This window comes from Dasypus novemcinctus, chromosome 7, assembly GCF_030445035.2.
Source record: "Dasypus novemcinctus isolate mDasNov1 chromosome 7, mDasNov1.1.hap2, whole genome shotgun sequence".
NCBI lineage: Eukaryota > Metazoa > Chordata > Mammalia > Cingulata > Dasypodidae > Dasypus > Dasypus novemcinctus.
The window spans coordinates 34208961-34227120 of NC_080679.1; the positions used below are offsets into that span (position 1 = coordinate 34208961).

The 18160-nt window shown below is 36.8% G+C and overlaps 1 protein-coding gene across 5 annotated transcripts in view; it reads left to right on the top strand.

Annotated features, from left to right (window-relative positions):
* The window catches only part of LANCL1 (LanC like glutathione S-transferase 1), a 44111-nt gene that overhangs the window by 12148 nt on the left and 13803 nt on the right, over positions 1-18160 (top strand). For all 5 annotated transcript variants that reach the window (XM_058300193.1, XM_058300194.2, XM_058300195.1 and 2 more), the window contains exon 4: positions 9297-9504. In XM_058300193.1, coding sequence (XP_058156176.1) covers positions 9297-9504 — 208 coding nt within the window. The remainder of the gene's footprint in view (positions 1-9296; positions 9505-18160) is intronic.

The window sequence follows — 18160 nt, forward strand, 5'->3', positions numbered from 1 at the left end:
GCTCCAGTTTTGAGCATGTGGGTCTCAGTTACTGCTGACATCAGATGTATTTGAAAGGCATCACTCAGACGAGGTGTTTTCTCTTTGCAATTTGATCTGCTTGTAAGTAAAGCCAGCATTTCAATGTCTAATTTGAGCCCTAACCAGGTAAGTGTCCTTCACCTTCATGAGAAGCACCTGTCACTCCCAGCTGGCTCTGTTAGGACAAGGGCATGGCTCGATATCGAGTTTCTTACAGACCTTCACAATGACCTCGAGATAGATGAATGTGCCAAGAGTGATGCCTGATTTCTGAATGCACTTTATAGAGTGCCAATGTTATTATACTGTAGGTTCTCTCAGATTGCTAACTGGGCTTGAAACAACTGTAGGGGTTAAGTGCCACAGTGCCCTTGGCTGAATGAAGCACATAGAACAGACTGAGCATGTCTGTAGACAGGTCAGGAGAAATGACAGGAGGGAGAGAAGACAGGCCAGATGCCACAGGAGGCATATCTGAGCAACTTGGGTTTTATAGACAACACCAAGAAGGGCCATGCCTGTCATTTTCATCCCAGTAGCTTCATTACAATGTGAGGTCCATAGAGTATTCAGTAAGTAATTGTTAAGTGAATGAATGAATGAATACAGAGTACCCTGCTGACACTACCCTAGCTACCATCTGTGAAAATAAAATCAATAACTTAAAACTAGGTGGGATGTGGGAAGGTTGGAAATTAAACTCATTTCAGATCTTTTAGGATAAGAAATGGGCAATTACATATTTCTCCTCTTCAACCTCTGGTCCAACTGAGAAATAAACTCAGAAATTAGATGGGGTTTAGAATATCCATTTTATAATTGGTAAAGCTGGGTGAGAGTCTGTTTCCACCTGAGCCTAATGAGGATGTCCTCCTTTCCCCTACATTTCCCCCACACTTGAACTTACCTCCACAGACTCAAATGGAGCATATGGACAGCCCATGGCGTGGATTTACCACATGGGAAACAGGAGAGAGAAGAGGTAGAGCCTGAGGGCAGGGGAGACTCCCAGAAAGCCAAAGGTGGTCAGGTGCACATAGGTAGGCTACTTTTCCATTCTACCCCTGGGAGGAGCCAGAGGGGAAGAGAGAAAGCAGGAACCAGAGAGGGAACTGGAAAGTATGGTTCCCTCTGCCCTCTCTGTCCCTTTAGATCAGGACTAGATAGAGACAAGAAGATATCTGAGTGCTCGTTTGCCCTCTTTATTGGGGCAATATTATTAAATTAAAGGTACAGAGTCAAGACTAGCTTCCTTCCCAGATTGTCTATATTAAAATTACCGGAGTATTTGGAATGTCAGCAGCTGAAGATGCCCAGCTTTAATTTGAAAACTGAGCAAACAGACTTCACAGTATTTGTGCCCAGTTTACAAGGACTAGGAATATAGAGTCCCCTAAGAGCAGCCATGATTTATTTGAGGAAACACACAAAATTGAGAAACAGTTACAAAAAACAGCATTATTAGAGTACCAACCTGATCAAGAGAGGCAGATACTCTCTGGAGTTCATCAGAGAAAACTTATTTCTTATATTTTCATAAATCAGAAGGAGAAAAACATAATCGACAAACTTTAAATATTTCAACAAAGGAGCAATTTATTTGAAGCAGCAGGCCTCCTTTAGAGAGTTCCTAGTTGTTCTAAACCAGGGGTTCTTAACCTTTTTTGTTCCACGAACCCCTCTAAAGGTGAAAACCACAGACACCTCAGAGTGTAGTGGCAGGCATTTTATGACGCTCAGCATCAGCATGTCTTTAATTTTAGGATTATTCATACTTAAGTTTTACAACTTTACCATAATTTCAGCACCTGATAACAGTTCAACATCTGTTCAAATGGTCATTTTCGGCAAACATTTAGAAATTTAAACTTGTCCTAAAACCATCTGTGCCATCCTTATCAACCTTTTTGCAGGCAGTTATCCACTACACTCAGAACACTCTACATCAGAATAAAAACCATACTGCGTATTATTTAATAAATGCATCACACCCACACCAACAAGTCCCCACAAGAATAATGTTTTTAAATGCATAAAATAAAATTACAGACGAAATCAGTCACATGTCTTGAAATACATTTACTAAAATAAAGAACATGATATAATTCTGATATAATAATATACATATGTGCTTCTTTGTTAACACATTAAATAGTAATCCTATACATCAAAAATACAGGAAAGGGAGCAGATGTGGCTCAAGCTGTTGCATGCCCACCTCCCACATGGGAGGTCCTGGGTTCAGTTCCTAGTGCCTCCTGAAAAAAAACAAAAACAACAAGCTGAACAAAAACAACTCAGGGAAGTTGATGGGGCTCAGTGTTTGAGCGCTGGCTTCCCACATACGAAGTTCTGGGTTCAATCCCCATTCCCTGATACCTCAAAAAGTAAAAAATGTTTTATATATATATATATATATATATATATGAAAGTTAAAGTTAAATTTTATTTTCTTAAACCATGTCAATATGCAGTCTTGTTTATCTTGAATAAGAACATAAAACTATTGTGTATTTGACAAGGCAGTGCACATCATGTTGGACATCTAATCAAGTTGATTTTTAAAAATTCAAGCTCACAGACCCCCTGAAATCTTTCAACAGACCCCTTGGGGTTCTGTGGATTCCTGGTTAAGAACCTCTTTTCTAAACCATGAATAACCTACTCTTGGACGTTAGGCAGCACTTCCAGCGACTCCAGCAGTACCTACAATTTGAACATGATTTTTCTCTCTGAAGTACATGAAAGGGGTCTCTGAAAACCCTGACCTAATATAACTTCTGCAAGAAATATCTTGCAGAACTAAAGGACTATGACAAAGGTTTTTACATCAATGTGGACTGGTTGTAAAATGAATGAGTAAGGTTAAGAAGTAATCTTTAAATGCAGAAGTACGGAGACATTTTAAGAAGTTTCTGTCTGTGGAGGTATTTATCATCTCCACATACATTTGAGATGCAACAAGGTCTTGATTGGTCAAGATGATTAGGACTAATGATCCCTCAAAAATTTAGAGGCTTAGTAGTAGTTGCTTCTCAACAGCTGGCTGTATTTTTTAGTGCTATTGGGAATAATACTGAGTAAGGAAATTGTAGATTTACAAGTGTCCCTTAACACTTTACCCTCCCTTCCCAGGGTAGTAGCTACAGAAGGAAACAGACTAGAAAAATCTAGTTCAGAGTTTCCATAATGAAAGCTTGGGACTGATTCCTATTGCAACAGTTTCTTTTATTCCTCACAGTATATTGTTTTTCTTTCTAATAGTTTTCAACATTTCAAATGACCAACAGTTTGCTAAGATGAACTGTGAAGACAGTACCTGAACTTCTAATGCAGAATTATCCCAGGTGTTCAGAGCAGTGCTGTGCATAGAACCTTCTACAGTGAAAGAAATGTTCCTGAGCTGTACAGGACAGGAGCCACTAGCCACTTGTGGCTATAGAATGCTTGAAATATGGCTACTGTGACTGAGAAACAATTTTAAATTTTGTTTATTTCCATTAATTTAAATTTAAGTAAACATATATGGTTAGAGTTATTGGACTCTGTAGTTCTAGAGCAACCAAATCAGGCTCTAGGAGGCATAAGATCAGAGTAATAAATGGTTTTCTTTAGTTTTCTCAGGCAACAAAGTAGATAATGAGTGTGGTGTCTTTGTTTTTTGCTTTTTTTTAATTACCAGCAACTCCCACTTGCATTGGTCCAGCTGATCCTGAAGTGCGTTGAAGAATCATTATTTCAGTTAACACATTTCCCACACATTTGGAGGACATTTGGCCAGACCTCTTCCCTGAACTCAGATTCATACATCCAACTGCTTCTTTGACATCTCCACTTGGATGTTGTGTTAGTAAGGGTTCTCCAGGGAAACAGAACCTACAGGAGATACACACACACTTAGACATATATACATGTATAATGTAAATATTATGAGATTTACTATAGAAATTGGCTTATGTGACCATGACAAGTCTCAATTTCATAGGGCAGGACACCTTTGGAAGCTGTCTTGGTGGTAAAGGAATGGGCACAGAGTATTCCCTCCATCCCAGGAAAACATGGTTAAGGAAAAGAAGGAAGTATGAAGGGTGTGGGACTAAAAGAACAGCTTCAAATGTGGAAAGGTTGGAATGCAGCAAGTGAAGAGAATACTCTAAGCAAGAGGAATTACTTGAGCAAATTCATCTAGAGAGGAAAGCTATGGGGTAACATGGTTAAAGATTGGTCTCAAAGTGGGAACTCAAATGATTAAAAACCAAAGAAATTTAGATTTGGTGCTAATTCCTTGTAGAATTATGTAGCAGAGTGGTGCTCAAAAAGTCATTTTTCATAGGTAAACTGGCCATGGTTAGCACAGGTTCTCCTAGACAGGACTGAACATTGCAGAACTTTATTAGAGAAATGGATCCTAGATATATAACATATATATAACACATGAGTAGTGCTGGAGGGCTTCATACTAGTAATTACATGCTTTGGCCTGGAACTGATACACATCACTTCTTCTTGCAATCCCTGGACCGGAACTGGAGGCCTCATCAACTACAATGAGGTTGAGAGGTCTAATCTTCCCACGAGCCCAGTGGGAGAGGGAAACCAGATATGGCGAGGGCAAGAGGGTCTAAATCAGGGCCTTGTAGGAAAGGGGCAGAAAGCAGGAACTAAGCATTGAACATGGCAAGTTTGAGATTTTCCTTAGACATCTGTGTTGGTTGAGTTCATGTGTCAGTTTGGCTAGGTTATGGTATCCAGTTGACTGGTCAAGCAAGAGCTGGCCTGATTGTTACTGTACGGATATTTTTGGATTTAAATTATAAGTTGATTGCATCTATGGCTGATTACATCTACAGTTAACTGAGGAAACTGCCTTCAGCAATGTGAGAAGTTTCGTCTAATAAGCTGAAGGCATTCGAAGGAGAAGTGATCATTTCAGCAGTCAGAATGGAGAATTTCCATCTTAACACCATTTCTATAAAGGTTCCTGACGTGAAATACTAGATTCTAAAATGTACTTGATTGGTTGATTGAATTTTCATGTAAAATAGATGTAGTATCTCTAACAACTTTTCCTTTACACTTTACCCTTTGAGAATTGAAGAAAGATCATTAAAAGCAGGGAATAATCACTGCATACTTACCAGAATTAGGATATTTTTCCAAATAGTTCATTAATTCCCCATGACTTTAGGATTATAGGGAAAATAACAGGTAATTAGATTTTCCTTTACTCATTTCTCAATACCTCTCCTTTTGTAGTAAATTCTTTTAAAATATGCCAGTATTTTTTAGTCATATGTGAGCAAATCTAACCAAATGGCAAAAATCAGACCAAAAAGTTTTAGTTTTCACAGCTTCATGACAATAGTTTTTATGGAGTGTGGCAGCTAAGAAAGAGAAGAGTATTTAACTTCAATTTTATATCATTGAAAATGTCAAAGTCCATCTAGGTTCAAAAAAAAGGGGAGAGAAGGGCTTTTTTTTAAATAAAATAATTCTAAAACTCAAACAATTTGGAGCAAGTATTACAGTTAAATGCAATCAAATTTTAAATCCCATTTAAATATTTTCTGGTCTGGAAGAAAAGTTGAAAAGGTCGAACAGGGAGAAGTATACATCTTATTATTTTCCTTTTTGTTAAGCAAACAGTATACAAGGAAGTTTTATCTACTATACAGATTTAAATCCAAGAACATACTTGGCTGAAAATGCTTTGTGTCACGTTTTAAAGGATAAACAAATTCTGTGATAGGAAGAAGAAAAAAATAAAAAGATGAAATGCCATGTCTCATTCTGTGCCAACCCAATGATCAGTTTTGGTGGTGGTTATCCTAGAGACCAGAAGAAATATCCATTTCCTTATATTAAATGTCCTTTAGAGAATAGATGAATATTCGGGAAAGAGGTTATAAATGGATGCAACTGTAGTCTTCCTTCCCAAACCTGGTCCTCTCTAGAGGAGTTTTCATCTCAGTGGATTGCACTATCGCCTGTCTAACTGTTAAAGCTGGACATGTGGGAGTGATCCTGCATCACTCTCACAATAGCTTCCCACTAGGTCTTGTGGATTTTACCTTCCAGATCAATTTCACTGCATCTCTACTTCAACCAGCCTACCTCTCACTCATACATACGAAGCATCCTCCTGACTGTTCCTCCAAATCTTACAGTGAACTTTTAAGAAACACAATCTAATTTGTTTAAAAACGCAAATCTAATTATGTTTTCCATGCTTAAAATGGTGCTTTTCAAATAAAACCTGAAATCCTTAACTGGCATACGAGACCCTGTGTGATCTAGCTTCTGCCTCTTTAGCTTCGGGAGGAGCTATATTCTTTAGGACTATGCTTAGCAGCTTGAGATAGTACACCTAAAATAACAGTGGCTTTAACATGATAGAAGTTTCTTTCTTTCTCATGTAAGCAGGCAACCCAGAGACGGGTATAACCCCATCACAATCTCTGTGATCTTGCAGTTTTACTGTCCTCATCACAGAGCTTCTACCTTATGGTCTAAAATTACTGGTCCAACTATACCATCATATTTACATTCCAACCAAGAGGAGAGAAGAAAGGAAAGCAAGGGCAAGTCACCTCCCTTCAAGAACATTTCCCTGACCCATTTTTCCCACTATATCCCACTGTTCAGAACTTAGTCACTTGACCATACACAGCTGCAAAGGAGCCGTTCTGGGTAGCCATGTGCCCATCTAAAGTCCAGAGGAAATCCAGGGAAAAGGGAGATACATTTGGAGGAATTACTTTGTCTCTATCATAAGAGCTAAACTGTCGTCTTCCAGAGTAGAATGTGAGTCAAACTGTCTGAAATAGAAAAAATTTTCAATAGCATATAAGCTTACTATTATTAGTCATGGAGGTGAATATTAGAAGAAATAGCTAAAATTGCTGAAAATGATTGCCTCTGGGAAGCAGGAAGAGAGTAGGGCAGGAGAGTGGTGGTTTGTGTATTAAGCCTTGAAATATTGTTTGACTTTTTCAATGAAGAACATGTTATAGTTTGATAAAAATTAAATTTAGAAGTATGTTTTAAAGCAATGGCTGAGGCCAGACCTGTGACTATATATAGTTTTCCCTGTGAAGCCTTAAAAGTTTTCCTCGTTTCCCAACTTACTATCTAACTCCAGGTCTAAGCTGCTTGTTATTTACCCAAAGGCAATGTTATATGCACGAATCTTGTCAAAGGTTGGAGGATCATAAGGATCAGGTTCAAGAAATTTGGCCACAGGTGGTTTCCCCATTTTTTCTATTGCTGAATTAGGGTACATGGGGCACAAAATATTGATGAGGCATGAAATGCCAAAGAAATATCTTAGACTTAATGTATTTTGTCTTATTTTCCAATCTAGGGCTAATTTATAATAAGCCTGTCCAGAAAAATTTTAATTGCTAGCAGAATGACTCACTTGAAGCCCTTTTCATCAGTGGGTGTATTGTGACAGGGAAGGTATTCACCGTACAGCCAGCTGCAGAAGATTGCTTATTTAAAAATGCATAAACACTGAGGCCCAGAACAGCAGTGAAGAAAGAAATGGAACATGCAGTTGTGGAATCCAGAACAGTCCCATTGGAAGAAAGCTAGACTTATAATTCTCTGTTGATCAAAAAGAAAAAACAAAATTTTTTAGCCAAATGAAATAATGTGAGAGTTGAGAAATAATTACCTGTTTTTTCATCAGAAATACATCAAACCTTACAACTGCAAACCTTAATGGGCTTTGTTTGTTAAATATTTAGGCCAAAAAGAAATGATAATAAGAGACAAAAGGTCTGAAAAGGAAAACAATCCTTGTTTTTAATCACTTTTTATTCCTCAGATCTCAATCATGTCATTTTCTGGCTATGGTGCTTATATAACTTAATTAGGGAGTTCAGACAGCAATGGGATTAGGAGGACAAAATGAAAGGATAACAATTTAAAACAGATTGCCTGTAGATGCATGGTGTAGATGGAGATGAAACCCATTAAGGATATAATTCTAGAAGAAGTTCTTGATATTGATCATTTGTGAAAAGATGTTTTTTCCTTACCCCATATATTACAGTTTTGTTCACTTACATGTACAAACCTTAAGTATTGGTACATCTGATCATCAGCTTGTGGAATTACTAACACCAAATCACTTTGAAAGAGCAGACAAGGTTATTAACTTGGGCAGGAAATGAAAATTTGGCCTTAATATACATGTGAAATTGAATTGTCTGTAGCACAAAGCTTTAGAGATTACCCATGCAAAATGAGAAAACTATCTAAATTTAAAATTGTCCTCAGTACAGTGAAAAGTAATTTTGCAGGCTGCATTTTTACTGCATTGAAATCCGGAAAGAGATTGGCTCTATTAATTTAGATTTAAACATAGGCTGTGTGTCTTCTGAAAATGGTAAATGAGATGGAAAATGTACTTTAAAGGGGAAAATGAGTTTCTGGAAATGCTGCAGGCAGGAAGGCTCCCTATGCCACATCTTTGCATGTGTCCTGAGACCTGCTTCAGAGGAAAGGCTGTATCTACTGTGACAGGCATTTGGTATAAGAACATGCAGACAGCACCTCAGTTACATACAGCAGGTTTCATAAATTGGATAAGAAGCAAAGACAAGCCTAAAGCAAAAGTCATTAGCAGCCTTTGCTTTATAGTTCCCAAAGTTGTGGGATCATCGACAGGGTAAAAAAATTTTAAGAAGCTGAATATATTTTCAATTGTATTTCAAACAACTTAAATAGTTTTTTACACTCCCTGCCTGGAATGATACTGTGGTAGTGGATTTGGTTATTCTACCTACCTTCTTACCGAGGAGATTATCTTCTATATAAAGAAAATTTGAATTTTTCATCTCCTAGTCCTTGTATTCCTTTCGCTCGTAAGAATAAAACAAGTCTTATTATTAGATAAAAAGAAGACTATTTTTTTGTAACCACAGGTGATGACCTGTCATTTAGCCATCAGGAAGACTATATTAACACAATAATCAATCTGCAATGATTCATAATAATAAACTCTGTGTTTCTTTATTGACCAGGATCTTAGAGTTCTTATCATGTAGAATTGTAAAAATGAGGAAAATGAGAACAAGTAAGTGATTGGCCTAAGCCTGCTTCTTAGAGCTGCTTATGAATAGAGCTGAGTCTAGAACCAAGGTCACTTGAACTTCCAGATAATTTACGTATTTCCTACAACTTATCAAAAGTCAGCACTGCCTAATAGGCAACACACCACAGCAATACAACCAGCTCCTCTTCTTTGTTTCCCTTTTGCTTTTCAGGTATTGCTCTGCTTTACTTACATCTCCATGATGTGTTTGGAGACCCTGTCTATCTACAGATGGCACACGGCTATGTAAAGCAAAGTTTAAACTGTTTGACCAAGCGTTCCATCACCTTCCTTTGTGGGGATGCAGGCCCTCTAGCAGTGGCTGCTGTGCTGTATCACAAGATGAAGAATGAGAAGCAGGGAGAAGATTGCATCATGAGGTAATCATTTTTCTTCTTGACAACTATCATCTAGATATTGTTATGTATTAATTCTGCATGTGTTAGCAAAAGAATGGCTATTGCTAACACACAAAAAAACTTTTCTCCCAGCAGATAAATCTTACTTCTGACTTTTGATCAATTCTGACATTAGTCCCATGTTGTAGTTAAGGAACAACCATGATAATCCCTGTTTTATTGCATGATATAATGACAAAAGACATGTTCCAGATAAAATGTAAGTTCAGTAACAAAACTGAGATCAAAAGCCTAATCACATAATTACTAATATGAGGTGCTATCCAAGATAAGTGATTTAAAATTTTTTTTAAATGTGGCTTACATTTTTGCTTCCCACGAGGAAGCTGGTGGGCTGAGACCACAGACTCATTCAAAACTGAGTTTCTTGAGGGCAAATGCCATGCAAAACCAGATTTTCATTTTTAATATAAATAAGGACTATCCATTAGAAGCTTGTATACTATGAAGAGTGTTTTAGTTTGCTAAAGGCTGCTAAGCCAATATACGAGAAATGGGGTGGATTTTACAATGGGAATTTGCTTTCGGCTCTGGCTGCTTCATCTGTGGCTTTCTGTCTCAGCTTCTGTGGGTTAGGTTTACAGTTCTGTTGATTTCACGTTCTGGCTTCCAGGACTTTCTTTCTCATTTAGGAGTTTTTCTCTGTGACTCTGCATGTTTCTTCCATTTATAAAGGGCTCTAATAAGAGGATTAAGACCCACTGTGTGTCATGCAGTCTAATCAAAGGCCCCACCTATAATAGAGCAATAGATTAACTCAAAGGACTTGATCTTCTGGAGTCCACCAAGCTGCAACTGTCACAAGGAGTTACTCAGTTTTCATAATAATAAATCACAATTATTGCCTTACTAGAGTTTATTAAACAGTCTTTTAGGATTCTACAAAGAAATCTGGCTGTCATGCAGCTCTGCTGTTAAGTTCCCAATGGGCATGTTGACAAGGCAGTGAGTTGGAATTCCAAATACTTCTTAATTGGTGATTGCCCATGAGTTAACCAGGTTTTTGATTCTCACTATTTTTTATGTTACTGTTAGAATGGCATTATCATCACTGATTTAGTTTATTGAGAATGCCTTAGTTGATCTTACACCTATATGTTGTTTTGTATTTGCATTGGCAGGTTTTTGGCCTAAAATTCTAATAACTGGACTTTGAAAATATTATTATGTTGTATTTAAAGAAGGAATCATCCATACCCCCATTGTTTAAGCCTATGTACACAGATTCCCTCTTCCCCATTTTTTCCCATACTGTGATATTTTATTTTTATTGTAACTTCTTTTTCTACTGGAAAGAGGAGGGTGTAGGTGGTTGGGCAGGGTATCTTGATCCTACCTATAATAATTTATGAATCATATTAGATCATATATACTTTTCTTCCTTCCTTGAACTGACATATATTTGAGTACCTATTTTTATTCATGCCTATGCTACAACTATCAGAGGTTAGAAATTACAGACTGTAATTACAAATAAACAAAAAGTACTACTTAGCATATTTGGAGGGAAAAAACTGAGAGCATTGTACTCCAGAGGTGGGAAGAATTTATTATAAAACCTGTCATGAAGTTTGACCAAAACGGCAGGTGAAATGAAACAGTAATTTCCCTGTAAATTTATAATTAACATCTGTTCCTTCCATGGTAGTTGACTTGCATAAGACCAGCCAATGCATAAAGAAAAACTATTCTATATCCATCTAAACTTGAAACACACAAAAACTACCCATTTTACTTTTTGCTTAGCTATGTATCTGTTTCAGAGGTCCACAACAAAGTCACAATGAATCACTCTTATAAGTATCATTAAAAATAATTTGTAGTGCTACCAGTATTTTATATATAATGCCAGCTATTCCCAAAACATGTGCCACCACATGTTAATAATTTTCTTTGTTAAGAACATTAAAAGGTATTAAAAGAAACAAAACAAGGGTTGTGTATTCAAGTTAGAGAAACACTAAAGAAAGTTCAATATGAGTCTTTACTGCAGGGCGGCAGTCTTTTGTGGCCTGTGTAAGACAGACTTAACTTTTTTGCACTGTGAGGGCCTATTCTAAGAAACATTGTTGGGGAAATGCTACTATATATCAAATTGGTTTATTAACATTAAAGCACTCTTAAGGGTAAGCTGAAATCCTTTTTTTTTTTTTTTTTTTTTTTGATACCTTGGTCATAAAGGTATTCTTTTAAATATTTATATCTTTTTAAATTGTATGATATTTCAATAATATTTTCTTTGTAGCCAGTAGGCTTATTGAGGTTTAAAAACACAGAATATAGGTAATAGGAACAAAAATAAAACCTGTCCACAGCTTTGATTTTTCAGATTTCTGGAGTTCCTGGAAGAGCAGAAAGACAAAAAGGGAATGTTTCTAAAATTACAGAGCTTGCTTCATCTTTTATATCACCTCCATTTAAAGGGAAAACATCATAAATCTTTTCACTTTAGTTCTAGGAAATTAAAAATCATTTCATGTCACCAGTTATTTAATAAACCTACTTCTACAATTGTTTGCTTTACTTTTTACCAAATCTTCTTTCTTACATCACAGCCCTTTCAGATATCAGACACTCAAATTCTCTGTGTGGTGCCTGAAACTGTGCATCATATTGCAGTTTACCTTTCCTATATTTTCTTAATAGTGTGGTCTTTCAAAATGATAAATCTGATTCTTCCATTACAAAGACAAATTGAAATCCAAAGAAATAAATGTTTCCTTTGGGGAGAGGTTCCTAACCTTGGACCCCAAGATTCTTAGAGCTACTGGAGGTATATAAAATCCCCAAATTATATTCACCTTGAAAAAGGTACTTACTCTTCTCAAAGGAGTCTCTGATCTCCCCAAAAGGTAAGAATCCCTGACCCAAGATTACATAGTTCTAAAAAAATGTTACTGCTGGGGAATATGTGTGTGTGTTCATGTTCAGATTTCCTTGCAGTTGGCTGGAAGTGGGAATCAGAATGATAAATAGCATTAGTGTATCTATCAGGATTCTATGGAGAAACAGAATCAACAGGAAATGTGTGTGTGGGTATGTATGTATGTGTGTGAAATTGGCTCATGCAATTGTGGATAATAGCAAGTCCAAGTTCTAGAGGCTGGAGGCTGGAAATTCTGATAAGGATGATGCTGAAGTCTTGAGTCTGAATTCTTTAGACTAGAGACTCAGGAAGGAATGGAAGGTGTAATCCAGAGGCAGAATTCCTTCTGATCTGGAACCCTCCATTACTGCTCTTAAGACTATTAGATTAGACATGATTGAGGGTAATCTCCTTTATTTAAAGTAAACATTGTAGATGGTTAATCCCATCTATGCCATACGTCCATTTGACACTTGGGCCAATGTTTCACCAAACAACTGGACACTAATGTAACCAAGTCAACACATAAAATGAACTATCACAGTCTTTGTCAGCTTTGCACCCATATACATCTCCTTAAACAATACTTAATCTCCAAATAAATTAACAAAGTCATCCTTTTGTAGCTGTGTAATAGTATAGAGTTATACTGTGTACAAGTGAAAACACACTAACCCTTTCCCAAAAGAGAATGCAAACCTTTGGGCAGTGTTCACTCTTCTCCCTTATATCCTGTAACTTAAATACTATAATGTAATGTTAATATAACTTATGTTATATCAGAAGGGGATAAGAGAGAAAAAACATATATTCACACACAAAAATATTGATAACAAAATAAGGAAGAAATATTTATAACTATTATAGTCCTTGTTTCTGCAACTGGTCATGTGCTTGTAGATGATATTTATAATTACCTTTTTCCACTAACCCAAACTGTATTTCCTTTGCCCTTGGCAAACACCTCAGATGGTCATGGTTCTTTGCCTGGTGGAGTAACTCAAACCCAAGGAGAAAGGTGGCAGTTTTAACTTCCAGGTCAATGAAATCATTGTTGCGTCTCCTAATGGAAGCATTCCTGCCTTTGTGACTAAGACTTCTAGACCAGCAAAGCACAAGGTTGAAGGGATGGGGCGGAAAGCAAAATGTTTGCTAGTAATTCACTTAGGGGTAATAGTGAGTGGAGTCACTCCCATTTCCACCACTTGATTCCTGGACCATGAATCCTGGCAGTGGGAGAAACAGCACCATATAGCAGATGCTGATTTAGAGAATGTACAGCCTCCTGGAGAACATTGCCCTAAACTCTGAGAGGTATTTCCACCTAGCTGGCATCATAATTGAGTCGTCTTATTGCCTGATTTATGCCATGTCCATTTTTACTCTTCCTTTTACACAGGTAATGTTCCACTACATAAATAAAAAGATCTCCCTGTGTTATAGCCAATTAAGTGACTAACTGACATGTATAGTGCTTTGAGGTTTTTATACTTAGAATGATAAAGAACTTTGGCTTTCTGGTCAGGAAAATATCTACTCTCTCCTTTGTGGTGGGATGATACAGAAAATGGATTCTTTTTAAAAAGTTACACACTTTTTGATAATATAAGTCCCAAACTCTCCCCAGTAACACCCTCGGGGAAATAATTGCTAGGAGTGGAGCAAGACTGTCCTGTTTTTATGTCTTTATTCTTCCTTCAGTGGCATTTCAGTGACTTGTGTCTTCTAAAGATTGGTTGCTATTAATAACATATCAAACAAGTAAATGGGACTACAATGATGTGTTTCTGGGTTTTAGAGTTTCTAAGAACACATAAAATAACCCTTATGATTTGTAAATGCTATCATTTCATTATTTTATCTTGAGAATATGGCATGGAAAACATGTAGTTACAAGCCGTGCTTTGGCCACTATCAGACCCAACTAACAAGTTTTAGTGACTTGAATTCAAATTTAGAAAAACTGGAATAATTCCTTTATTACTGTAAACTGCAAGTTATTATTTTAATGAGATGTTCTGAGCCATACTTTAAGTATTTGGAATATATTTGATACCGCCTTTGAATTTCCAAAGTCCATGAATTTGGTTGCAAAACAGTTGGAAAACTTATTATATGTTGCCACCTAGTGGTAATATAGGCCCTAATTGGCAAATAAAGGAATGGTGTTTTATTCTAAGAGTATCATTAACTATTCTTTATTTCAGTAGAAACATTATTGGAGTTAATGAAATCAGTGTTCTGAGTACTTCCATAGAAAATTATTTGTATAAAATAGTCACATTATTGTCCCTTTTTGAATGGTTAGTTCTGTCTAGTCCCAGTCTTCTTTGCAGAAGTCAAAAGGGCATATTTTATATCTGAATTCTAAACAAGTTGAAGAATTTAAATTAAAACTTGACAATACGGTCTTATCAGAACTCTGAGACACTCATTCTGTTTTTACAGCAATTCAGGTTATATCTAATAAGTAGATTTCATTTTCTTAAAGTCCCAACATTACTGAGCTGCCAGTTCTAGCATGAGAAAAAATAGAATTTTCTTAATAAATGTTCTAAAATCCTTTAAAAATAATAGGTATTTATATCTATGTGTATATATATAAAAGTACATATGTATGTACATATGCCTACCATATATATGGTATTGTTTAAGATAGAAAAATAAAAAAAGAAATAAATGGCCCATAATTCTATCACCCATATAGCCCTGCTAACACTGAAAAAATTTCTAGACAAGGTATTAAAAGAAAATTGAAGGGAGCAGATGTGGCTCAAGCAGTTGAGCACCCACTTCCCATGTGGGAGGTCCTGGGTTTGGTTCCTGGTGTCTCCTAAAGAAAAAAAAAAAAAGACAAGCAGACAACAAGCAAAAACAGTGAGCACAAACAACAAGCAAACAGATGAGGGAGCCATCTGGGGATGGGGGTGGGGTAGGGAATAAAACTAAAAAATGTTTAAAAAGTGTTTTTAATTAAGTTGAAAGCAACCCCCAACTACTGTGTCCTATTCCTAAGTTAAGACGCTCTTCTATTGTGAGTTTATTTCCTGTATTTGAAGAAAAAGAAGAAAAAAAATACATGAGCCAGCATTTACACATTTTACCAGTTTGAGATGCCTCAGTTTGTTGAGGTATAATACAAAAACATTTAACTTTTCCAGTAACTGCACCCAGCCATGCTTTTTCAAATCCCTTTTCCCACCAGGGTTAGTACCTTGAAGGACTCTTTCTTAACTTTTTCTGAGTCCTTGATTTATAACTTTCAGCAACTCTCAGTCATTAAAATTATGCCTTTCTGATTGTTAAAACAGTCCTTTTTTTAAATTGTAAGCCTTGTCCCTCAACCTCTCACTCCAGTCTTAAGGTGAAACATTTGGAAGGGAAGGGGATAAGGGTTATTTTCTTTTTCCACAACTACTTAGGAGGTCTGTTTTCACTATACTAAAATAGCCTGGTGGTACCCTAGTCAGGTTTTTGTTTGCTTATTTTTGTTTTTGTAAATACTGATGACCTCCATAGATTAAAGATAGGTGCTTATATACCCCCTAAGCTATGCCTTTGCCACCAGTTACGTTAAAATAAATGGCAAACAGTTGACCAAATTCTACCAAATATATAAGCATTAGCAAGAAGATAGGCACACACACACAAATGGCCCCCTACCTGGTTCTTATAGCTCAGGGAAAGCCATATTGTCCTCACACCTTTCTTAGACATTGATCATCATACGGTGGCAAAGCCCTGTGTACCACATGCGGTGGTACACATGAACTACTATGTGGTACATATGAACACCAATTCTTTCTCCAATGAAAAGACACTTTCTAACATTCCTTACTACCTGAATTAATAAATCCTGTAGGGTCAATTTCAATAAAGTTACTGATTTCCTAAATATCTCTGGATGCTGATTCCTAATTTAGAGTACTTCAAATGTAATCAACCACTCCAGGGAAAAAGAGGGCCCTTGGAGTATTGACTTAGTCCTTTCTCCAGGCTAAAAACTGCTAAACTATCAATTATAAGCATGCCTCCATGAGGCATCAGGTAGCCTCAGCCATTCACCTGCATTCTTTCATTCTTTTTACCGTTTGTCAACTACATTGTGACATTATTGTCCCTTTCTGAATAATTCTGTCTAGTCCCAGTCTTATTTGCAAAAGTCCAAAGGGCATGTTTTATATCTAAATTCTAAACAAGTTGAAGAATTTACATTAAAACTTAACAATAGAGTCTTCTTCAGTTTAGATTTTTGATACCTTGAGTGTTAACCATCCCAAGAGTGTAGACTAGATTTAGATGACATACATGCAAACCACACTGTTTATATTTTACAAGTAAATTTCCACACTGACAGTAAATAAGAGGATTTTAAAATGGGAAAGGGCTATTCATTTTATGCATGAGAAATTTAAAGTACTAAGGGTAGATAGATTGTTCAGTATCCTAAGCTACCTAATGGCAGAGCCATTATTTGGTAAGGCTGATCTCCTCTCAGTGTTACTCTTTTCCAGAAAACCCCTGGCTCTTCCCTCATACTTCACTCATAAATGTCATTTTGTCAAGTTTCACCAAAAATTATTTTGATAACAAATTGGATCACATTAAGTTTATAGGTTAATTTAGGAAGAATTGAGATGTCCTTTCAAATTTCATCTGATAAGAAATTTAAAATAGCAAGGACATTTTCCCAATGTATCATATCTGCTTCTAAAAAATAAAATAAAATTTATTCTCAGACTTCCAAATATGGTTGCTTTCCTGAGCTTGTCTCTTTCTCTGCACTCTCCCCCTACTTGTGGGTTCCCCGGAGCTTTGCTTTTTGGTTCTCTGGCAAGAAAGCTGGAGCTTTGGTTACCCAACTCTGCCACTCCATTCTCATGACTGTGCCTGCACGCAGGACCAAGTGATGGGGAGGACAGAAAGAAATAAAGTAATGGAGGTGTGCCCCACCCTTTGGGAATCAAAGCTCTTCTGATCTGTGAGGAAGATTCCCCTCCCTTAGAATTTGGGACCAGTGGGCTCCCGTTGCCACCACTCTTGGTGCCCACCATAAGATTGCTTGAGACCTGGGGCACAAAAGAACAGAGAAAAAAGAAAAGAAAAGAAAGAAAAATGGCGAGTTTCCCCACTCTAATACTAGAGGGCTTCTGTCAGTACCCAATGGCCATATCAGGTTTCAGCCTGTACTGAGTTCAGGCCAAGGGAATAGCAGAGGGGAAAATATGGTAAATTCACCAAAGGTTTGGTATTACTTGAAATTCTGATCTTCCCCAATCTGCCTACTACAATTTAGTTTTCAGAGCCCTGAGATAGATGCTTTATGTGCTCTGCATTTAGTGGGAGAGTGAGGGTGAAGTGGGCTTACTCCATCTTGGAAACAGAACCAAAAATTGTTCTTGAAAAGCCAAGTCTATCAGTAGGTAACTAATAAATTATAGTACACCGATTGAATGGCATGCTATGCAGCCATTATAATGAATGAGACTACCTTGTGTGTGCTTATATGTAGTGGTTGTCAAAATATATTATTAAATTGCAGTATGTAGAGCATTTGAGGGGCAATATTTATCTTTACAAATATGTATATTTCTGCTTATACATACTTAAAATCATCCTAGGTATGTACAAGAAATTGGTAACCATGATTGTTTCTGAAGTGACAACCTAGAAGGCTGGGAGGCTGGGGAGGCAGAGAGACCAGCTGATAACTCTGATATCATTTGCATGTATTATCCATTGTGGCAGATT